This window comes from Colletotrichum scovillei, assembly GCF_011075155.1.
Source record: "Colletotrichum scovillei strain TJNH1 chromosome Unknown Contig00009, whole genome shotgun sequence".
Classification (NCBI taxonomy): domain Eukaryota; kingdom Fungi; phylum Ascomycota; class Sordariomycetes; order Glomerellales; family Glomerellaceae; genus Colletotrichum; species Colletotrichum scovillei.
Genome location: NW_023336267.1, coordinates 4,441,886 through 4,465,312, shown reverse-complemented (window position 1 = coordinate 4,465,312; position 23,427 = coordinate 4,441,886). Strand labels below are relative to the sequence as shown.

Here is a 23,427-nt window from a genome sequence, read left to right as displayed (position 1 = left end):
GATTGGTATCGGGCTTCGCCCCGTTCGAGCTTTCCCCGCCTTCGACCATGTGAAGCTTGAGATAAACATCACGAACGCTGCAAGTGTGCATATCAAACGTGGAAAAGCAAGGCTCGAGGTGGGCAGTTCATCAAATTGTGATCTCATTGAGTCGACGATGTTGTCGTCAGCCGGGCATCTGCGAATTCAACAAGTCTAGCATGTTGAGCGGATATTGCTCCGGCCCCATCCCAAAATTATTCATCATCTCTCCGCTGAACATCCATTGGTTCCAGTCTTGCCCCATCTCCCCTTCATTCCAAACTTGAGGAATCTGCTGGCCTGGTTGACCAGGCTGGCCGGGCTGACCTCCGGCGATGTACTGCCTCTCTTGGGGACCACGTTCCTTGAACTTGTCCAGCATGTTGCTCAGGCCGCGTCCGATGTAGTGAGCCACATGACGGGCGCAGCGGTTAGTTTCTTCCAGTAATTGGACGACCCGCTCGATGAGAGAGACCACATCTTCGTAGCGTATGTCCAGCCTCGCTGGCTTCCACTGCGCGTGGACCTTCATCAAGAACATGGCGGCGTACGCGATGGTCGTCAGCAGGTACAGAGGCACGCCAATGACTGCTCTCCGCATATCGGTGTCTGTTAAGATCAGTTCCAATGCGGCAGACGCGCTTGCGATGGCGAGATTGATGAAGTCGCGGCGTTCATCGGACATGGCGTATTGGTCAGTCGGGTTTGATGGATTCAGACCCCTGAGACAGATGGAAAACAATAGGAGACGGGCAAAGTGATAGTGGAGGATGACGCCCTTGGCAGGGTACTTTGAGATGTGTTTGTCCGGCACTGATGAAAGATGTTAGCTGATAATTCGTTGGCACCAGGAGTCCAAAATGTCTTACCTAACCGAGTTTCCCATTGAAGCTTCCATCGACCCAGATCGGCATCGTATCGCTTGAGTGCCTCAAACTCATCTCTGGCAACTTGCCTTGACGTGTCTGGTCCAAAGGTGTGGAAGACCCGACTCAAAATGATAAAGACACCAACCTGACTGTGTAGACGGTGGTCCGCTTGTGTGATGCCTGGTAGCAGAAGGAATGCCTCGTGATGCGTGATGGTAGCGTCCTCGTTAATGACTGGAGGCCTGCCGTACGCAATACTGAAATGATGGTCGCAGACGTAGAGCAGGTACCATAGCCGGGCCTTCTCGACGTGTTGTGGTCCCTTGTTGAGGGCTTTGGCGCAGAACTGATGAAGGTTTAGCTCCGTGGCGATTCGTACCGCAAGACCAGACACCTTCCAGCTGATGTCGGAAAGCCAAAATGCGCCGATGCAAAGTCCCCTCACATCGTCGAGACTGTGGTAGCGGTCGAACATGGTCTGGCTGGCTAGCTCCAAGAAAGTTGGGTAGCAAATATCGAAAGCTCGGCCTTCATCTTGTTCGTGCAGAGCAGTGACAGCAAGGATGGCGGCCGTGAGCAGAGGTGAAGACATGCGCGTGGCCGTGAGGTTGTCATGGACTAGTGCAATGCCTCCCCACAAGTACGCATTGAGGGTCCCACGGAACGTGGAGAAAAGCTGCTCGGCCTCCTGGACGCTAAACTTGCCCTGGGCAATGAAGTCTGGCTCTTGGGCCCGGCTGGATGGGAGGTGGACCCGCGCCCCTGGGTCGCTCCGGATGTTCCGCAGTTTGGTCACTTCGAAGAGGCTGGCCATGGGCGCACTCACAATGGCCTGGTCTTCGCCGTTGTCTTGCGCCGTGGGCTCCGGTGAATTCTCCCGCGTCATTGCCGTAACGTCGGGTGGCCGAACGGGGGACGGCCCCGTACCGGGACTGCTCTGTGATCCGGCCATGTTCTGCGGACTCTGGGACATGCCGGCGCCTTCGTGGTGGAAAGGTGGCACAGGCACGAGCTGTGGCATAAGTCAAACCCCCCACTTCCCGGCACCCCCCTGTTTCTGGCACCCACAAAAACGCGAAAATCCACCACAACGCAATGCCCACCCCCAACCTCCTTTTATCACAACATTTTCAATTCGAGTCCAAATGGGCTCATTTTTTGCACATACCTTCTTCTATATCTAATGCCTCAATATACCGAAGATCAGCTTCGTCAGGCTCTCGAGGACATCTCAAACGGCAAGAGTCAAAAGAGAGCCTCATTGGAGTATGGGATACCACGATCAACCCTCCAACTACGTCTCCAAGGTGGTCAGACTAGGAAAGTGGCTTTTGCTGACTGGCAGAGGCTGTCTCCTGACCAGGAGAGTAAGCTGGCACAATGGGTTCGCATTCAGGCTTCGCTGGGCCTCGCACCAACGCACCAACAGGTGAAGGAATTGCAGAGCGAGTTCTGGCTGCTGGGGATACCAAACCATTAGGAAAAGGCTGGATCTATGCCTTCGTGAGAAGGAACCCTATCATTAAGGTTCAGAGAAGTCGTTCCATCGATTCTAGACGCGTTAATGGGGCATCTACTGAGGTCATTAGGAACTGGTTTAAGTTCCTTGCTATCCCTGAGATCAAGGACATCAAACCAGCCAACAGATATAATATGGATGAGACTGGCATCCTCGAGGGTCAGGAGCTAATGGGTTAGTGCTGGGCATGGCTGAGACGACGTCTGTTCGCAAGAAACAACCTGGGTCGAGGGCATGGGTCTCTATCATTGAGTGTATCTCAGCCTTGGGTAGGGCACTTGTCCTCTTATCATTTTCAAGGGAAGACGGTCCAACAACAGTGGTTTCCATTACATCTGGTTCCATACGATGGGTGGGAGTTTACAGCAACAGATAATGGCTGGACTACAGACTTAACTGCCATTGAATGGTTAGAGAAGGTGTTTATCCCACAGACTATGCCTGAGGCTGAGGGCGAGGCTCGACTGTTGATTGTGGATGGGCATGGGAGTCATACGACGACAGACTTCATGTGGAATTGCTATATTAACAATATCCATTTACTGTTCTTACCACCACACTCTCTCATGTCCTCCAGCCACTTGACCAGTCTGTCTTCAGCCCTGTTAAGTCAGCCTATCGGAAGGAGCTCGGTTACTTGTCTCAATGGAACGACTCTACCATTATAGGTAAAAGGAACTTCCTGGACTGTTACCAGAAGGCTCGACTTGCTGGTCTATCAGTCTCGAACATCAGAAGTGGTTGGAAGTGGACTGGTCTACACCCTGTAGCGATGGTTAAGCCCTGATGAACCCTATGGTATTACCTGAGCCTTCTAAGCCCACCACACCCAAACCAACCAGTCGGGGCAAAAAGCGATGCCATAATGGTCAACAAACTACCCCTGTTGAGCCATGGATTCTGCTTCCTCTGCAGTGGTCTGGTCGACACCCAGGAAGCTGGCAGAGCTCAGCGGTCAACTGCACTTATACACCCAACTCGACAATGATACCAGCACTCAACGGCTGCTGTTCAGGAAGGTGAAAAAGGCTTCACAGAGCAGGCCTGGCAACTGGCAGTTGCCCAGCAGCAGCTGGCTCACCTGAGGGCCAAGTTACCAACGCTGCAGTTAGGAAGAGGAAGACTGTTCAGATCGATCCCAACACGAAGTTTGCGAACATCAGGGATATCCATCGGGCTCAAATCGAAGCGGGTGAAAAGGAGGTTATTACGGCTGAATCCAGCGACTCTGAATGCCCTAGTGAGGCTGGCAGTTGTATTGTAGTGGGTGTGGTTGAGGATCAATAGTTAATAGTAATGAGGAGGTTGGGTTGTGATCCCATCGTTTTTGTGGGTGCCAGAAACAGGGGGGTGCCAGGAAGTGGGGGGTTTGACTTACTCAAAGCCCGCCTAACTTCCATCATCGAAGCCTGGAGGGTCTGAAGCTGCATTTCCATCTTGGTTTTCCACTCATTCTCGCTGTCGAGCAAGGTTTGGAGACTCTTGTTCACGACGCACTGCAGACCCAGGCGAGAGCATCGAGCACACTGGTTCTGACCCGGCTCAATGCCGCACTTGATCTTACGATTCTGGCATTCCTGGCCTGTCTCTCCTCATGTATCAGCGACTAGTCTTTCTCTTGAGGTCATACTTCTGCAAGGGAGTGGGAGTTCAGTCCGAAAGTTTGGGGAAAACTCACATGCTCGGATCTTCCTCGAAATCTTGGGCAAATGAGCTTGCTGCCCGGAGGCCACCCCCGAGACCGCCGCCGATGACGGGGTCTTGTCCGGAGCGTCGATTCTCGCACGTTTCATGGTCCCAAGGGCTGGATAGAAGTCCGTGTGAATTTCGTGGGTCTTGGAAGGGAAGGTGGACGGAGTGGACAAGAGAGAAGGGCGGGACGATGGCCGAGGGGAGAAAAGAGGGAAAAGATTCGCCGGACGACGTGCATCTCCTTTGTTTATAAGCGGGCCGGTCTTCTTTCCGTGCGGGGTTGAGACGCCTCCACCTGCTCAAACTCAGTCGCGTCCACTTGATCAACTTCAGCGCCAGGCACTTGTTGTTGCGCTGGGAGACTGGGAGTGCCGGCTCGGGCTAGTCCTGTTTCTGTCGCGTCCCATTTGCGGATGGGAGGAATGGAGAGGAATGGTGAGGGGAACAAGCCTCCAGGCGAGTCCAGGGTGTGGAGGACCACCCCCATCAAACTTGGACAGACACGGGCCCGCAATCCACCTCGGGTGCCCTCTTCGGCTCTTCCTCCAGACGAGTCCCAGACCATTTGCGAAGAGTCCTCCGGCCGCCGCGGCTGGATTTCCGAGTCTTGGCCGATCTGGGGAATGCAAGGTAGGGTATAAGATGACTGGGTCTACCGTTATTCCCAGTTCGAGCCAAGCTGTCGTTGGTTTTCGGAGAAAAAGTCGCCGACGAGTCACGCCAGATCAAAGTAATCCTCAGTCGATAATCCACGATGGCAGCCACAGACGCTGAGGCCACCCGCGTCGGCTTCATTGGCCTCGGTGCCATGGGCTTCGGAATGGCTTGCAACTTGTTGAAGAAACCGTCATACCGAGTACAGGGTCACGATGTTTATCCTCCAAGCGCAGAGAAATTCGTCGCTCAGGGTGGTTTGTCGGGAGAGTCTCCAAAAGAAGTGGCCAAAACCAGCGATATCCTAGTCTGCATGGCAGTCAACGCACAGCAAATCGATGACATACTTTTCAATGATCAGACGGGTGCCCTGCAAAGTGAGTTGTCCGCATGCATCTCAGCCATGAGCATGCAACTGACATCATTCCCGTAGCATTACCGGCAAATGCTACCGTTCTCCTCTGCTCAACAGTACCTCCAACGTATCATGAGGCACTGACGCCCCGGATTGCGGCGGCGGGCCGGCAGGATGTTCTGGTGGTGGACAGCCCCGTATCGGGCGGCACGAAGCGTGCAGCCGACGGCACACTGAGTATCTTCGCTTCCGGGGCCCCTGAAGCGTTGCAACGTGCAGACCGTGTTCTGCGTGACATGTCGGAGAAGCTTTACATCATTCCTGGTGGACCAGGAGCGGGTAGCAAGATCAAAATGGTCAACCAGCTCCTGGTCGGAACGCACATTGCTGCTGCGTCAGAAGCGATGGGCTTGGCCGCCAAAGCGGGCCTGAACACTCGCGAAGTGTACAACATCATCACAAATGCTGCTGGTAATTCTTGGGCGTACGAAAATCGCGTGCCGCACATGTTGGACGGCGACTGGACACCGCTGTCGGCCCTGAACATCTTTGTCAAAGACATGGTGAGTTGCTCCCTCAGTGTTGTCATGAATTTGCGACTGATGAGTTTGGAAAGGGCATCGTCGTCTCAACGGCCAGAACTTTGCAATTCCCGGTGCCTCTTGCGTCGGTAGCTGAGCAGCTGTACATTTCAGGAGCTGCACATGGATACGGTGCAGAGGACGACTCTGGACTTGTCCGGGTGTTCCTCCCTGGTTCCCCCAATGCCGTGAAGGAGCAAGCAGGCCAGTTGAACACGCAAGAAAAGTTGACTCCAAGCAGTACGCCCCTGGAAATCTCAAAGATTGGTATGGTGGGGTTGGGCGCGATGGGCCAGGGCATGGCTGGGTCTCTTCTCCGAGCCGGCTTCGCAGTCCACGGCTACGACGTATACGAGCCCGCTATCGACAAGTTCGTTGCCAACGGAGGTAATGCGTCCAAGGCTAGCAGCCCCGCGGAGGCAGCAAAGGGCGCCGACATTCTGGTTTTGATGGTTCAGAATGCTGCGCAAGCCGACGATGTTCTTTTCGGCTCCGGAAAGGCAGCGGAAACCTTGCCCGATGGCGCCATCGTGATTCTCAGCTCGACAGTCCCACCCTCATTTGTTAGAGAACTGGAGGCTAAGCTCACAAACACTGGCAAGGGACTGAGCCTCGTGGATGCCCCTGTCAGCGGCGGTGTGGTCCGCGCCGCCAATGGCACCCTTACGGTAAGTTTTTCATCTTATCCACCAGACTTGAGACTCGTGGCTAACATCTGGTAGATCATTTGCTCTGGAGATGAGGCTGTTCTTTCCAAGGTCAACAGCCCGTTACTGGCGATGACGGGAACGTCAAGCAACCTTTGCCATGTTCAGGGAGGCGTTGGCGCTGCGTCTTCAGTGAAACTTATCAATCAGCTACTGGCCGGTGTTCATATTGCAGCCGCTGCCGAAGCTATGGCATTCGCCGCTCGCCTAGGCCTCGACACGAGACGGGCTTTCGAGATTCTTGGCAGTGCCGCCGCATGGAGTTGGATGTTCGAGAACAGAGTGCCTCAAATGCTCGATGCCGACTGGACACCACACTCCGCCTTGGCCATTTTCGTGAAGGATCTCGGCATCGTCCTTGACGAGGCAAAGCGACTCACCTACTTTGCTCCGATTTCGTCAGCAGCTCACAACTTGTACCTTGCAGGTGCATCTCACGGCTGGACAAAGGAATCCGATGCTGGTGTCGTTCGACTTTGGGAGTTAGCGGGCCTTTCCGTCTCTGGTAATGCCGGTCCCAAGTCCGAGGAGAGCAATAGCTCGAAAACCGAGAACGCGGAGACTGAAGCAGGCCAGGAACAGGGCCTACCGGCACAAGAAACGATTGACGGGCTCCCAGCCGAGTATTCGGGTGATGTGATCAGCTCCACTCGCAGGGTCGTCGACAATGACGAAGTGCCGGTTCTCGTGGTCTTGGACGACGATCCAACAGGAACTCAAACCTGCCATAACATCGATGTCCTGACCGTGTGGGACGCTGCCACGTTGGATGACGAGTTTGGCCTCAACCCGACTGGATTCTTCATCTTGACAAACTCTCGCGCATTACCTTCCGCCGAAGCCAAACAACTTATTGTCGAGATTTGCAAGAATGTCAAGACGGCGGCTGAGAAGGCAGGCAAAGCATTCGAGATCGTCCTTCGAGGTGACTCGACACTTCGTGGACATCTTCCGGAGGAGCCCGAGGCTGCCGAGGAGGCTCTTGGCAAGTTCGATGCGTGGGTTGTGACGCCTTTCTTCTATCAAGGCGGCAGATACACTATCAATGACGTGCACTATGTCAAGGAAGGCGACGTGCTGGTACCCGCGAGCCAGACACCCTTTGCCCAAGACGCCACATTTGGGTACAAGAACTCGAACTTGCGGAAGTATGTCCTCGAGAAGTGCGGCCACCGCTTCGACGAATCTTCATTCTTGTCCGTTACTCTCGATGATATTCGCGTGGGGGGCCCTGCGGGTGTCACCAAGAAGCTCCTTTCAGTAGCGCCTGGCTCCAACACAGTCGTCATCGTCAATGCTGCCGCCGAGTCTGACATGCACGTCTTCGTGGCAGGCTTGCTTGAGGCAGAGAAGGAGGGCAGGCGGTATCTCTACCGCACTGGCGCCGCCTTCGTTTCTTCCCGCCTGGGAATCACAGGGATCCCACCTTTGACCATGGCAGACCTTGGAGTGTCGGTCGAGGCCGGTACCAAGCAGCCAGGTGGACTGATCGTCGCTGGCTCTTACGTACCCAAGACGACGGCACAACTTAAGGTGCTCAGGGAGAGGAGAGGCGACAAGTTGGCGGTGATCGAGCTCGATGTCGAAGGGCTGATCGAATCTGCGGACGCCGCGGAGAAGGTCGTGAATGCGGCAGCAGCCGAGACAGCAACCAAGCTTGCAGCTGGCGAGGACGTTCTCGTCATGACATCTCGGAAGCTGATCAAGGGAGGCGATGCGCTCAGCTCTCTCCAAATTGGTTCCAAGGTCGCCCGGGCCTTGGTACAGCTTGTTGAGCAGATTGACGTACGGCCGCGGTACCTGATTGCAAAGGGTGGCATCACATCATCTGATGCGGCCACGAAGGGTCTGAGGATGAGACGGGCTCGCATCATGGGCCAAGCTGCCCCGGGCGTCCCGTTGTGGAAGTGCGACGAGGAGACTAGCCGGCATCGTGGTGTGCCGTACGTTGTCTTCCCTGGAAATGTTGGTAGTGACAGCACGCTCGCCGAAGTTGTCGAGTCGTGGTCGATTGAGAATGTTGCATAGGAACTTTTGCATGGAAGCGGGACAAGCGTAGCATATAACGGCTGTATATCAAGTAACGAGGCGTTGGGAGGCTCTGGATAGTGATCAGACAAATTTAATGTTGATGAACCTCGTACTCAAGATCAAAGGTCTCGGTAATGGTGATGGTGGTGATTGCAGGTGAGGATTGCGAATGAATGTCGTCGGGAATTGTCGGAGATAATAATCCGACCGGCTGATGTAATCAGCCTGTCCTCATATCGACCCACTCTCAGGATCTGACCAGTTATTGTACGCCGTTTCCCTGGCTCCCTTGTCGTACATTTCCTCCTTAATTGCTCAACAATCAACCGTCTTCATCTCAATCTGTCCTAAGTGGACCGCGGTGATACTTCTTCTAGACTTTGAAATCCAATGTAGGACAGCCATTTTGCATGTTAACACAAGAAATCAAGCCGTTGACTCTCATTCTTTCCCATCGATCATGAGGACCTCTCCACGTCATGACTCATCCGCCCCGGTTTTCTCACCTCGATCGACAAAGGCCAACAGCACCTCACCTCGCACTCACTAGAAGCTGAACCGCAAACACTACTTATCTGTCCCACAGAGCCTCTCTAGAACGAACTTCTGACTCGACTGATGGACGGCAATGGCAACCACGGGGTTTCATCTCCAGTCAAGGAGGCTGCAGAGTCCTTAGAGCTCATCAAGACCGCTGAAGATCTCATTGCCCGCTGCAACAAGATATGCGACGAGCTCGAGCAAATGCGCCTGGCTGTCGAAGTCCAAGCCGCCAAGGTCAACAACCACTGGCACGCCTACATCCCCGGTTTCAGCACATTCTGGCAGGCCAACGTCAGCCAACGCACTCGAGCGGAGGCCTTGATTCAACGATGCAAAGAAACGCATGAACCGGGTTCAGAGGCCGAGGGTTCGCTATCTCGGGATTTTAGGCTCATAGAAGGGGAGCTTGCCTCATACGAGAACCACTGGTCGGCAATCAAGAAATGTTGCTCAATCACCTGGTTTCGTTTCGCAGTTCCCTACTCAAAGCTGGACGGCCAACAGACCTCGGTATTCGTCAGTGCCATTGTCGACAACGGGCATGAGTGGATGCGGGTACTCAGCATCACCGAGCGGGCTCTGTTAGTACAGATGGCCGAAGCAGATTTCCCCTGGGACGAGCCCGATGATGATGACGATGAAGATGATGACCTGGAAGAGGTTGTAAACGACGAAGAGACCCAGATCGAGGTTCTAAAGAGTGCAACACAGCTGTTGGCTGCCGCTCGCGAAATACATGGGGGCTATCAGCATCATGTACGAATCGTGCTTCCAAATATCTCCCGGGGCAGTGTACCTGCCATAGACAGGTTCTTGAAAAGGATTGAGTGCCTCGGTGACGACCGCATCTCACTTGCGTTGGAATGCGCCGAAGAGAGCCAGATCCCGCCTCCACCTCTTGAACTCGCGATACCAAACCTTCTGAGTCATGGCGATGCTGCGAAAGTGCCACCCCTGACTCCATATCTGAACATCGACACGTCCATATTTGTGGCCTTGACGACAGACATCTCTCACAGTCACAGCTCACAGCGAAAGTGGCGTCCCAAGATCTTGGAAGACGTGGGAGATGAAGCGGAGCACGGTCCCAGGCTACCCAAGTCCCTTTACCCCCTTCTTCGCGGCCACACGCTTGTCTGCACTCGCGAGGCGGCGGAGACATGTCTGCGCATGGTATACGATGCATCTACAGAGTCGGAAGTCTCTCGCATAGAAATACTGCTTGGACAGGAGGATCGTCGGGGGAAGCAAGACGATAAGATGACTTTCTTGGAGCGTGTTTTACGGCAGGATGGGTGGCCCATGGAGGAAGAAGGCGATGGGGCAACGGAAAAGCGTCGCCTAAACCTTGTTGCAGAACTTCAGAAGCTGTCATGCCATCCAGTACCGGAAGACCTGCAGCTACCCATTCGCATCGTGGAAGACTTTCGCAGGGAGCACGTCGCAGACGAGGTCCGCAAGGGGACACTGCCAAAGGTCGTGTTGGCGGTGGAGCCAACGCTCAACGAGACGAACTGCTCGTCTTTCTTGTATGGGTGGAAGACGAACTACACGACGATAACATGTAATCGGCATGCCGTAAAGCGGTTGAGAAACCTCGTCAAGAAGATGCGGTGGTCTCGCGATGCAGAGGCGGCTCCCATCATCGCTATGGACTGGGCTCGAGGTCTAGCAAAGATCCCATTTCCAGGAGAGGTCTTGGTAGATGGTCCGCTGAAGGCGAGCACAGATTAATGCCTCGTTCTCTCCTCTGGATTCTCGGCAACCCTCCCCGTGGACACACTCCCTTGCATCCTTTGGTAATGATGGTCCATGACGATCATAGAGACGTGGTCTCTGCAGACGGTGGAGATCTGTAGACAAGTCAGTCTACGCTGGATGCTCAAGCCCTTGACTTTAGTAGACGTAGATATGCAAATAATGTGTGAGAGATGGTCGCGGGGCGCCGCGCCGCAGCAACCTCTACAGAGTAAAAGTCCCCGAAGGATTCGGCAACATTTGTAAGCTCTTGCGCAATCGCAATTTGTCAGCACTAAGAAGGAACACAACACATAAGAAGAGACACATCATAGACAGTATCAAAACGCTAATCTCATGTAATATCTCCGCGTCTCATCGTTCCAGTGTGATACTGAGCAAAATGGTCGCCGTTCCAAACGCTCAAGCCGAGGCCTTGGCTTGGCTTCAACGCGTGAGTACATACGCCATCACCCAGGACTCCACGCTTACTTCACAGACAGTCCCACGATATACACGACTCTCTTCAAACCACAGACTTTGACAAGATCTACTCCAAGAATGCTCAGGTCAAGTTCACCAACTTTCCTGTTGCCGAGGGTCTGGAAGCTATCAAGCAGATTATGGATGCGGCGTTTGGGCAGCTGTCGTATATGAAGCATGTTACTCGTCAAGCTGGTAAGAATTGTATTCCATAAAGTCTTCGAGTGGTACTGAAATTTCGCAGACCAGGTGGACAACAGAATTTGGCTCGCGGTGGACATCACTTACCGGGTCAAGGGCGACCCTAACAATGAAGATATCAACATCCCAGCTGCGGGGCTGGTCACGATTGTGACGGAAGGGGAAGAAGTTGGCAAGATTGCGCGGTTTGATGTCTTCCTGGACAACACTCCTGTCAGGGAAAAGATCGCAAGTGTTGCAGATTCCAACTCGTAAGCAGGGTCTGTGATGACTGTTCTATAGGAGATCAGCTCACCGAGGTAGTCGCCTTTCCATCTTCTCATAAGTTGGTTCTCGGGTTCACAGTCTCACCATCATTTTCTTTTTGGACTATCTCCCTGCTCACTTGAACCATACATGTAATAGAAGCCTCTTTGCCTTTGATTAATCATCCAGACTCAATTATATCCCAAGTACATGATTGAATTCGGCTACTCAAACGCAACAATGGAGTCAAGCACCTATCTCATTGAATACTCAGCGTCTGACGTCTCGGCGTCGACAACCCTAAAATTGATGCTCCAAGTTGCCGACGGCCTACATCGTGGCAAGGTGGCTCCTAGCTCGCGCTGCTTTTTGGGCAGTCCCATTCCTTAATGTCCACAGGTCAGATAGATTCCGGAGTTGGAACGCGAAGTAACATTCAAAGATGCTTACGTCGAAGTTGGACCTACTTACAGAATCCCACGCAGAAGTTTACCTTCGTAAGGACCCAGTTGGCTTTCTAAGACCAGCTATAGGCGACGCTAACTATATTTACTTAAAAGCTTTATTGAATAACTTAAAAATTAAACCTTTTTAAACTTTTAAAACTTAAAATAAGCTCTATTAATGAATAAAAGGGGGTAATTTAAGCTTATTATAATTATTGATTCTTAATCATAATTCTTTAATTTCGTATTAATATAAATAAATATTATTAATTATAAACGTTAAATAAATTTAATTTATATTATAAGTTATCAAAATAAAAAGAGCTAATAAATTAAATATTTATTCTATAGTTATTATTCTTTTTTTATCAAAAAGAAGTAATTGAATGATATTGCTGTAGAGAAGCGTAGGAAATGAGCTCGTGTTGATGAATATTTATCAATTTTAATTCTATCTTATTTCAAGTTAGTGGTCTTTTTCTAGTGTCTCAACTTAAACAAACCCTCGTATTATTATGCAAATCATGGAGCCTTGGTGTTGCAAAGCCAATTCCTTACATCAGATTCACGGATATGCTGCCAGAGTCTTTGTGAAAGCGACCTTAGGCCAATAGGAAGGGCCCAAGGTTGAAATCACCTTCCCAATAGTATGAGAAAATGTGGCTTGGTCGGGCCGCCCTATCTAATGGGTTTTGCGCCAAGTAAAGACGTGCAAGAGGAACATAAGCATCACTTAAATTCTTATCATACTACCAGGGTGGTCGAGTGCATTTGGCTTCTCCCCGTGTCTTCATTTCTATTTAGCAGAATCCAGGCTCCGAATTCTGAATGAGGCAACATATGTTGAGGCACATTTGCTAAGTCTGTCAGTACTTTCCTTCCCAAGGCAAGCGCAAGCGATGAATCACGATGAGACGCTTTTGGACATCAGGCTCACAAGCTAGACTCATGTGGATACGTCTGAAGGCATCTTAAAGTCTCGTTCAATTGTATGACGTGAGGAGCGGATGCTGTCTACTAGGTAGTACTGCATGGCTCGCTTGCTAAAGCATATATCTTGTGAGATTGACTGCCAAGTAGAAAATCTTCAAGCAAAGATGAGAGCTTTGTGCCCAATCTTGGACGCTTCCCGAGTGAGTTTGACGATTAAGTTGAGCATTTCACCAAAAATACTAGCCATCAACACTGATCAGCACTGGCCAGTATTGTGGCCTACGAGACACAATCGATAGGCCAGGGTGATGACATTGAATCATCGTTTGCTAGGTAGGGACAGGGTCAGGGGTTGAGTTATATAATCGGCCGTCATAACACAAAACTTGAAACACATCAAGGGTTTAAACACCATTTCCAGGTTGGTTGAAAGTGGCTTGAAACCATTTAGGCGAGTTCAAGTGTGGAAGATCCAAAAGAAACGAGCCTCAGATACACAGCACACTCCCACGAAACGAAGCTTTGCACTAAATGTTGTGGAACCGCATCTTGACGGACAAAATAACGGTTGGCAATTATTGTACATCCATGCACAGCATACAAGCTGTGAGAGCTTAGGCACACGTATAGATAGGTCCTGAGAGTTTGAGCCTAAACGTGCACATCGTGATCGGTTCACCCCGAGAAGCCGTACGGACACAGGGTAATTCGTCGCCCTGTTTATGGAGAAGGCCTTGATTGGTAGTGTTGTGCATTAGCTTATATGTAAATGGCATTCGTAATTGGTTGAGCAAGCAAGGTACTTTTCGATTGCACAACACTTGTCTTGAAGGCTGTCCTACCGTTGTGCCCATAAATCTCATAGGACCATTTGCTGAATCACGTCGGCTACTTATGCTTATTTCAGAAGCTGCTTGATGCTGAATGGAAGATTCACAGACATGCAAGTTTTGGTCTTTGGTACGTCTCTGACCTCTGACGGCCCCCCAGAGATTGTGGATAAGCGTTGGGCGTCGGGCATAAACGATGCTGCGATTCAGCGGTGAGGAATATTGTAGAATGTCGAAATCGTACCAATCCTTTCCCAGTATTTCGCCGCCTCATTTTCAAAATCGCTAAAAATTGGCTTTAGACCCACATGCATCACCTATGCAGCTACCTCAAACGCAGAGACACAGCCTCAAATCGTTGACAAACCGCCTGGGTAAGCCATCGAAGCTATCATCACAATACTCTCGGGCATAAGAAACAGATAGCACGTCCATTGCCATTGCTATGAAAATCCCCATCGACTTTCTGTTTCTGTCCTATTCATGCCGCAGATGATTATGGGCCTTGTTGTCACGTGATTATGTCTCTCACAATCCATTCGAAGAAGTTCGACTGGGATCGTCCTCTAGTAAGCTTCGAGTGGGAAGACTCATCTTTTATTGACACTTTGATCGAGGCTCACGATGCCGCTGGCACCCCTTTGGAGCTTTTCCTGGGCACTCCAGAGCATTCCCCCCGTCACAACTACGAATTCCCCATCTTGAATGCTATTTGCCCGGATCACATACTTCTAGCCATCAGAGATGGAACTGTTCTGTTCCCTGATACACCTGTGGTTTGGCTGCATGATAGAAGCCTTAATGGTGGACCTCGTTCTTGTAATGGGGTCAAAACGGCGGGAGAGTTTCACCGATTACTGAAGTTGAAAGTAAGCCCAGTTTCGTATTCTTCTCATGAAACTCACCAGTTTTCTATCCTACTTAGGCACACCAACCACTCACACACCTGCATAGCGTTTTGGCGAAAATTATGAGTGCAATTCAGAAGGCAGACTGATGTAGGGCCATAATGGAGTTGTTGATAAGGCCTATTCATTGACTGCGGTGGGTACAGGCACATCCCGAATCCTGATCAATGGGCACTTGGGCCGCTGATCTTGAGAGCATCCCAACTACAAATCCCCGTCTATAGAGAATTGTTCATGAAACATTTTGAGGGAGACAGTCATATCAGAATGACATTCTCGGTAGGCAGGCTTTACCTCGTCTCCGATCTCGGAAAGGCATCATTGTTGACTCATGGCAGCCATGTCATAGAACTTTTGCTCTCCAGTTTCATATCCCATTCTTTGCTTGGCGTAGATCGAAAGAGTCCCGAAAAGACGTACGTTCCACCTCAGATGGTGTGCCGACAAGAGAAACTACCGACGTTTCATTTCTTTCAACTTTGCTATCAGGTGCGAAAACTAGCGCCGAAAGCCAAGAACATGAGTTCCTCTATGAGGCCCAGACCTCCCTTGCAGTATTTGGATGGAATCGTACTATTTGGACCGCTTGTGCTCTTACGGACACATACTTTTACCCTGATGCTTTTAACCCAAACAACGAGGACCTGTTGGCCTATTATGAGGATGTTGAAGAGATCGAATGGGATGCAATATCGATGGCTGAACTGCCGATCGACCGTGTAAGTATCAACGACCCGAGAGAATACTTTCTCATGACTTTGAAAATTCGAGGCGAGAAATGCAAAGACGAATGGAGGAACGTTCTCTATCATATGAAGATTGGCGTCCGAAAATATGTGAGAATATTTCCTAGTCTACTAATTCTGTAAATTGTAAACTAATCACATTGGACTCCTTAGTTGCGTGCTCCTCACGTTCCACATCTACGACAGAAACAAACGCTTGGTAATGCCGATGGCCAAGCAGATGCCATAGAGAAAAGTGAGGCTTGGGTCAGGGAAGTCACCTCAATTTTGACCCGTCTCACTGAGACAATGTCCAAAACAGTCACGGCGTGGGACGCATTCTCCTACCGGGACGCAAGCTTCACTGAACGATCCTTCGAGCTTTTTAGCTCAAAAAATGCTCAGCTTCTGCTTTATGACATCGCGGTACTCGCCGATGAACTGAGGAAGATTTGGGTTGACCTCAAAGGCCTCCAAGATCTAATTGAGAAGTTCAGAGCACAAGTTAGTTATTTCCTCAACTATACCATGAATCGTATGCTGAAGAACTGCTAAAATGAGTCGCCGAGAAGCTGAGCTTACATGTGGCTATTGGCGGTAACAGAACAATCGTGCTCCAACAATGGAACATAGCTCTGGTAGGTTACTACCCGTGATGTATACATAGGTATATTAGAGACATGAGAGCCTGCTGACAGAGTTCACCGACAATGTACAGTTGCAGTTTGTTTCGCCTCTGGCCCTTGCTGGAAGTATCATGCAGGCTGGTATCGTCTTTCAGCCGGTTATCTTATGCTTCACTGTTCTCACAGTGGTACTCTGCATTATCACATATGGTACGAGGCCGGCAATGACATGGTACTCACAAAGAGCTATGTCCCAGGAGATTAGAAACAGAGCAGGCCAAGGCAGATTGTGTGATCCACTTGTAGAATTAGAGGCATGGAGTTCCGGAGCTCTCCCGTCAGCATTTCTTGGGTCGCCTAAGAATCGCCTCTCGCGGAGCCACGCTCAAGAAGAAGTCGTCTAGACTTTCAAAAGCGTCTCCGCTTCTATAATTTAAGTGCTTTTCAGGATTAAACCCCATGCTTACCAAAGAATATCTCTTCGTCGTATGTCCTTTAGTGCGGAAGGTCGCGTCTGCCATTCTCTTTCGGTTTGATCGCTACACTCATCGCTAGTAACTTAATTTCGAAAGTATTTCCATCTACCTTAGTGATACGGTGAGCCTCCAGCTGTTCAATTACTTCCCCAGTGGCTCCATAGATAAATAATATTCGGTCTGGTATGTCTCAGAACTTGCTTCCTTGTTCCTGGTTTAATAAGAATATTTAGCCTACTGTGCAGGCTGTCTTGTAGCACTAGCTGGATGGGTATTTCCTGAAGTTTCAGCTGGTACAAATCTGTAAATTTGCAAATCATGGAATTAAGCTCTTTTTTTCTGTATAGAATTGTACAAGACCTTGTGGGTCTTTGCTCCCCTCGATCGTCTGAAAATATCAACACTTCACGTAACACGTGGCTGAGGGGGATTGCATAGCCCCAGGACTGTTCCGAGCATATGTGGTATACGTGTGACGATGCGACGCGAAGATTAGGCAAATTCATTGGGCACCCTTGATCAAGAACCAAGTGTGCTACGCATATATACTCTGTGATAAGTACAAAACAATTATACGAGCACATGGACACCAACTGATGCTCCTCCTGTCACCTCACGCCAGTGACCAGGTCTCAGCTGCCCTAGGAGCCACAGTTTGGCGATGCCGTGAATATACTTGCGCAGCTATCAAACGCTTTTGTTTTCTTTCCACAACGTCAAAACAACAAGATCACCAATGGATCTGGACAAGTTATCGGGCCTCAAACCTTGTTCCGACTATCTCCATGGTCATGTTACCGCAAAGATCCGGTGATTGGGGGATATCTCACAATTCCGGATTCGTACCTGATCGAGCCTTGCGGTGACCTTGAAGACTTCATTCCGCCCCCTCAGAACGTCACGAAGGCACTGAAACGGCCGCAAAGTTTTCAACAGATCACTTCGATGAACGTTGGCGGCTCGCACAAAGGCTTGTCATACTGGCTACATCCTGATGATATGAATCAGACATTCGAATCCGCATATAGATGAATTCCAAAGCGTATGAAGCTACACATACCCTTGCGCCTCTATGAGTAAGATTCCCTCTGAGCCTCCAACGAAACCCATACAGGCCAATGTTCTATATTTTCTCCTGCAATTCTTTGACGATCTGAGGTATAGGGGTTAAGAATACATAGTGTAGATCTTCTCATAGCGAACTCCTGTGTATGGATGTTTGACAAAGAAGGTCAAGTTACTGGGGTTTACACGACGACCACCGGTCTCCAACGCATGTGCAGGTAGGGTCAAAACAACCTTAATTCCTAACTTTTATCACAGGGCAGTATGCGCAACGTGATTTCCCGCAACTTTGGCAGGCTTCTTGTCGCAAGGGATTTCCACTCTGTTGACAGCGGCACTGGGATTGATGATTAGTACTCAGGTCTAGGTATGAAGATATGCAAGGAATACGCACACACGACCACACATACGCCTGTTTCCGTTTTGGTCCATGATTGAACGGATCAGGTATAATCCATTTTGGATTGTCCGAGCCGTCTATTCCAGCACAGTAAGGAAATGAGGCTAAATTGAAGCCAATTGGAATCAACTTGAGACCCATCTTGTCGTTAGACCTCCCGTGGTCAAGGTGTTCGCCGCCAGGTAACATTGAAGGCAATCTTTCCGGCTTATGTTTCGTATGGCGGTCTGGCCTAAGGTGACAATAAAGAGATAGCAGGTATTGGCCAAGCAAAAATGCAACAAGCTTCTCGCCAATGGAAAAGGGGGAGCAATCGTTTTAAATGCCTGAGATAAGTAGGTAAGGCGGATCGCTCAAGGAAAGAATTGTATCAGTGCTGCCCTGGAAAGGCGCCCAACACTTGTTCACGTGTCGGGCGGATGTGGCAGTGAGAGACGACTTAGATGGACAAAATACATTTTATTCGGACCTGAGTGTTACATCATACATCTACTTTGCACAGTTGGCCAAAATGAACTACTAGAAGTAACATCATCCGACGAAGTAGCTTAGGCACAGCTTGGAAATCCTTTGATTGAATCATCCGACTTCGGTCGTGTCACGCAAGTGTTCTGACAAAGTTGAACAGTGGCATCCTTGTCGGACCTAGCCTGTTGCCGTGGGAACTGTGTAACCCCGATATGAGAATGCCAGGCAGCTAGGCAAACGTCAGGGGGGGTTTGGCAGACCACTTTGTACGCTGCTATCTCGTCAGGTGCCTTGTAAATTAACACCAGGTTTTACTCGTTTAGAGTTCAATGATCTAGGCACCAATTCATACCGAAATCTGAGACATGTCAATAATGCTGGTAACTTCCAAGTCTGCCTTACGGAATTGGATGCCGACATCGGTCTTGGTGATGTGGACTAATTATTGAGCTCTGTCGAGGATTCGCATACAAAGACATTGTATCTTAAGCCGCCACTGTGTAAGGTGATTCAGAGAAATTCCGGTTATCGTGGTGCCGAGTCAATTGTTCTGGTCCTACACCCGGTGAACTGAGGTGCGTATAATCGCAGCCGCCTGTCTCACTTTACCTCACATGTCACAAGCATGGACTAGGTAAGTTTGGTCCACTCAATGACATTAATAGGATTTCAGGATGAAATTGCATGCATTCATAATTCTTCTCACGTAGCCGAGGGTTTCGATGTGCTAGGAAAGTTACCGATGGATGCACGCGCAACCCCATGGCGCAGAGTGGCTAAAGGCTAAAGGCACTAGTACTCCTGAGTCTTTTCTCATACAACGGCAGGAGCTTGAAGAATTCAAGTGAGCTGCATTTAAATTCAACAATCGCGCGTGTTTTAAACTTCGTGAATACTAGGACGCGTTTTATTCATAGTAAATAGGTATATAAACAAAGATATGCCGGAAGATCACTCTCAGCTTATACGTCAATGATGCAACGGCCCCTCCTTCCTCTTCACAATCATACAATTTATTAAGTTAAGAGTTAGATACGAATTCGTTTCACCGATCAAACCTGACGTTCCCGGAAGCATGAGACTCGCGATAATCGGCACACATGAGCTGATCATGTGTTTTCATGTCCTGTCGCTTTTTTCAAGTTCCAGCCTCCTCGAATTGGAAGTTGAGCTAAGACAGCCTCGATATGGTCATAAGCATAGCAAGTCGCTTCTCAAATACAGGTAATCAACCAATCTCACGTCGATAATCAAGTACCTGGATTCACGGGAGGCATCATTTGCACAAAGACAAGAACGCTTGTGCAGAGGGCTTTTACAAGTCGGTGGCCTAGCTGTCCAAAAGATTTTCTGTTCAACATCGGAATCTAACGTGGCTGTGTCTCATTAGGTGAGGATGTTGACCGAACGTATTTATCTCCATAACTTTGAAGTGCCCGTACCTAGTACAGATGTGCGCACGGCGGAGGAACCACGAAGGCGCACATGGGGCTTGCGGGCGTTTCATCGGGGATTTTGTCGCAGATCGCCGGTCACTGATATTAGCCCCATTGGTGTGCTCGCGTGCGCACTCACGGCCAGTGGCACGTAATACCGCGCTCTTATACAATCAGGTCTAAGACATGACCTTGAATAGCGGCTCCATACGAAGCGCGCTGTTGTTACAAAGACTAAAACTGGAAATGGGCTCGAACAATAGACTTCACAAATTGATTACCTACGTTGGATAGGTATATGTTGGAACCGTTAAGAACTTGACAAGTGAGCCACAGAAGTCTTGAGAAAAAGTCACAAGGCGCATTAAGCTTCAAGAACTACATTTCCCTACATTGCAAAGGTAAGTAGCATGCGTAACTCCAAGGAAACAGAGAACTGACGAGAACCAAAGCAGAAGCTGGCCGAGCCATCACCCTTGGCCACGGATTGAGTTGGGACAACAGGACAGGACCTTTGTGAAATAGCTAGTCTTCAGCGCCTGCCGCAATGCTCTTTTCCTACAGTAAGGAACTCAATCATCCCTCAACTAGACATTTGATACTAAAGTTTCATCAGTTTCAACATCTTGCCAGTCATGGATTCCGCTACTTCATCAGTCTGAGGTCTGGGTCTGGGGGCCTAAGAAAGCAGTTGTCAATCTCTGGACATGTGTACGTGCTTGAGATTGTATCTTCGAGACTCGGTGAACAAAGCTAATGCTTTAGTCAACATGAAGTGTCAATGCGGGCAACACGGGCAAGAAATACGCGTCGAGTGTTGCAGGTGTTGCGGTAAACCTCGCTGCGCGTACTGCCCAGTCAGCCGCGTTCGCGCAACATGATGGGAACGTTCTCGTGGCATGATGCGGTCGCATTACGTGCACAGACATTTGTCTGCAAGTAGTCTATTCTCATTGGGCTTTTGTGTTTATAGCAATGACCGGTACCATGACTGAGAGAAAGATTGATCGTCTGGCATTCACATCAAGTCCTATACCTTAATTGAGATGACGACTCCCACATTATCAAATCATACCTATTTCGCTATTCCCACATACTCTGCGACTGATTGAATTTCTGTTGCTGAGGCCATTTTGGCAAATTCTTCCAATTTGTATTCCTGTCAACCAAAGATCTGCTTTCTGCGAAAGTGTTCACCAACCTTCGGCATGCGATATCTACGAAGCATCAGGCCCCTTCTTCACTCTCAGCAACTGCGCCCAGTCAATAGCGCCATCTTTGCAGAACTCTTTGTCAATCTTGCAACAGCCACCGTTGAAAGGAATCTGCAACAATGCATTCGGCTGTTTAACCTCAGTGTTTCCCTTTCCTTTCTCCTCCTTACCGCCGATCCAGATGCCGCAGAAGTCGTCACGGCCACCGAAGGTTCTTAGAGTGCAAGCTCTGGGGTCGATCTCAACCACGGCACCATCCTTGCCGCGGGTGGACCAGATGTTGTTCTTCCAGCTCATTTTGGGGCCGTTAAGGGTGTCGGCGTCTTCTTTTGTGTTGCCGAGGTGCGGGCATTCTGAGCTCGCTACGGCGAAGACGTCTGCGCACTGGTCGGTGCAACTTTGAGCGACAGAGTGGCCGGCCAGCGCGGCGATGAAGAGAAGAACGGTAGAAAAGGAATGCATGATGAATACAAATTATCGTATAGAGCGTGGCTTTTGATTGATTGATTGTGTACCCAAGGTCGTCGTTGATAGAGAAGAAGGAGTGATTTCAGCAAGCTGTGAATGTTGGCTGAGATTTCCCTAGTCTGGCTACTTATATGACTAGGACCATTAGGAGTCTATAGAAGACTGACGTATCCACGAGACTCTGCGCCATTGCCGTCATGACTGAGCATCCTAAGGTACTAAGTTTAATTGCATGGGGCTCCCCCGACGGTGGATGGAGACTAGGGAATTCCGCGAGAATTGTGTTTCGGCTCGGGTGAGATACGACGCCCAGACGTTGAAAAGGTTTACTTAATTACATGACTATACTTATAGTATGATCGCGGAAGTTAATATAAGTGCGCAACTGTACTTGACAGTTGACATACACCTCATCAGCCCCCTGCTGTTCTCAGCTCGGTCCAGTTGGTGATCCTATACACGGCTGGGCGTTTATCCTCAACTGTGCCGATGTGAAATAGACTTCTCGTCAGTTCCATGCACCGAACAACCTTGGTGGTTTCAATGAACGGCACCTCCGTGCGTTGATTTACTAATCGCAGTACAGTATATACGACAAAGTCAACATCATTGGGAGTAATCATTGTAGATGGGTGCCGGCGTCCTCGGCTTCAAGGCTCCACCGACCATTTGACAAAAGTCTATATGCGATGTTCGAACGCCTCGACTTTCGATTCTGCAGGCGGAGAGACCGAATCAATCATCACCGGTATCTTTTTGACTTTTCGAAGCTTTTCTCTGTGTCATAACTCGCCGTACGCTCCATTCGTGTCTCGGACTTTGGGCCGAACGAAATGGATACGAGCTTTGTGGGTGACGACGTTGAATCGGTTCACGTAGCAAGTAGCATTGTAAGTCGATAAGAACTGTGTATTGAGTACTTTGATCACTACTATTTAAGCGCCTGCCAGTGACCCAAATTTGGGTCCAAGTCTCAAGCATATTCAATTTCTTCAAGAAGCATCTGCTCTTTACTTCCACAATCATTAGACCACCTATTCGTACCATTTCTAGCAATGCGGTCCATAATCTTTTACTGTCTAGCAGTTCTCTGCGGCCTCTTGTGCCTCGGCCACTGCGACGAGCTCGACGACGCCGGCTACAGCGTCAGCAACAGTGGCGACAAATGGACAGTGTCGTCAGGCGGCTACATCATCAACGAGTTCCGCATCGACGGCAACCGCATCAAGGTCGACTTCGTCGCCAACGGCTTTGATGAAAAGGGCGTCTCCCTGCGCGACATTATCGCCCGTGTCTGGGGACGCGCGGGAAAGTGGCTATCCGACCTCGACTCTGTCCAATTCGTCGACGTCATGGAGTACAGGGCGATGAACTCGATCGCGCAGGCACGGCAGATGCGCGGTGTCGGGCCCAAGACGAGCTTCCAGATCGACATGGGCGAGATTGGATGGGGACAGATCACCGACAACCCGTTTTACTGGCACGTTCACAAGATGTGCTGGGAGTGGAACAGTATGGAGGGCAAGGACGTCACGGGGGCGTATGTGTCCAGTTTGGAGGACTCGGAGGGTATTCAGCCAGATGACTTGATTTTCTACATTGCCGAGTATGATCAGCCTTCGCCGAGAAAGTAGACTGAACGCCGCGGTTCGCGTAGAAGATTAGGTGAATCTCCCTTGTAGCCCTGAACCTACCTATCTGGCATGGAAGAGAAAAGCAGCCGATATGCTCTCGCAACCGATCTGACATAGGCAATCGGAATGCCTCGAAAGCCAGTGGATAGAAGTCGCCTT

General features: G+C 50.0%; 6 protein-coding genes across 6 annotated transcripts; 4 read left to right on the top strand and 2 right to left on the bottom strand.

Moving 5' to 3' along the window:
- Positions 1-166: 166 nt before the first annotated feature.
- On the bottom strand, positions 167-4,202 carry HER10_EVM0001855 (uncharacterized protein; the record flags this gene model as incomplete). Its single annotated transcript, XM_035471590.1, has 4 exons — positions 167-834; positions 891-1,902; positions 3,804-3,991; positions 4,088-4,202. The coding sequence occupies 4 exons, from the start codon at positions 4,200-4,202 to the stop codon at positions 167-169; spliced, it is 1,983 nt and encodes a 660-aa protein (XP_035328918.1).
- A 653-nt stretch (positions 4,203-4,855) lies between these two features.
- On the top strand, positions 4,856-8,555 carry HER10_EVM0002380 (uncharacterized protein; the record flags this gene model as incomplete). Its single annotated transcript, XM_035472095.1, has 4 exons — positions 4,856-5,132; positions 5,189-5,673; positions 5,727-6,359; positions 6,414-8,555. 4 exons carry the CDS (start codon positions 4,856-4,858, stop codon positions 8,424-8,426), a joined length of 3,408 nt encoding a protein of 1,135 aa, XP_035328982.1. The 3' UTR covers positions 8,427-8,555.
- Positions 8,556-8,753: 198 nt separating this feature from the next.
- On the top strand, positions 8,754-10,877 carry HER10_EVM0005797 (uncharacterized protein). The gene has a single exon (XM_035475401.1). It carries the CDS (start codon positions 9,048-9,050, stop codon positions 10,704-10,706), a length of 1,659 nt encoding a protein of 552 aa, XP_035329390.1. The 5' UTR covers positions 8,754-9,047; the 3' UTR covers positions 10,707-10,877.
- A 206-nt stretch (positions 10,878-11,083) lies between these two features.
- Positions 11,084-11,846, top strand: HER10_EVM0002466 (uncharacterized protein). Its single transcript, XM_035472175.1, has 3 exons — positions 11,084-11,163; positions 11,213-11,387; positions 11,437-11,846. The coding sequence occupies exons 1-3, from the start codon at positions 11,113-11,115 to the stop codon at positions 11,646-11,648; spliced, it is 438 nt and encodes a 145-aa protein (XP_035328992.1). The 5' UTR covers positions 11,084-11,112; the 3' UTR covers positions 11,649-11,846.
- A 9,323-nt stretch (positions 11,847-21,169) lies between these two features.
- On the bottom strand, positions 21,170-21,628 carry HER10_EVM0005084 (uncharacterized protein; the record flags this gene model as incomplete). Its single annotated transcript, XM_035474709.1, has 2 exons — positions 21,170-21,277; positions 21,305-21,628. 2 exons carry the CDS (start codon positions 21,626-21,628, stop codon positions 21,170-21,172), a joined length of 432 nt encoding a protein of 143 aa, XP_035329297.1.
- Positions 21,629-22,689: 1,061 nt separating this feature from the next.
- Positions 22,690-23,268, top strand: HER10_EVM0005755 (uncharacterized protein; the record flags this gene model as incomplete). Its single annotated transcript, XM_035475359.1, has 1 exon — positions 22,690-23,268. One exon carries the CDS (start codon positions 22,690-22,692, stop codon positions 23,266-23,268), a length of 579 nt encoding a protein of 192 aa, XP_035329384.1.
- Positions 23,269-23,427: the final 159 nt, after the last annotated feature.

Bases quoted from the DNA above. Each gene is read 5' to 3' on its own strand.
- HER10_EVM0002466 (XM_035472175.1), top strand. From the start codon at position 11,113: ATGGTCGCCGTTCCAAACGCTCAAGCCGAGGCCTTGGCTTGGCTTCAA. The intron at 11,164-11,212 runs GTGAGTACATAC...CTTCACAGACAG, and splicing joins CCTTGGCTTGGCTTCAACGC to TCCCACGATATACACGACTC. The intron at 11,388-11,436 runs GTAAGAATTGTA...GAAATTTCGCAG, and splicing joins GCATGTTACTCGTCAAGCTG to ACCAGGTGGACAACAGAATT.
- HER10_EVM0005797 (XM_035475401.1), top strand. From the start codon at position 9,048: ATGGACGGCAATGGCAACCACGGGGTTTCATCTCCAGTCAAGGAGGCT.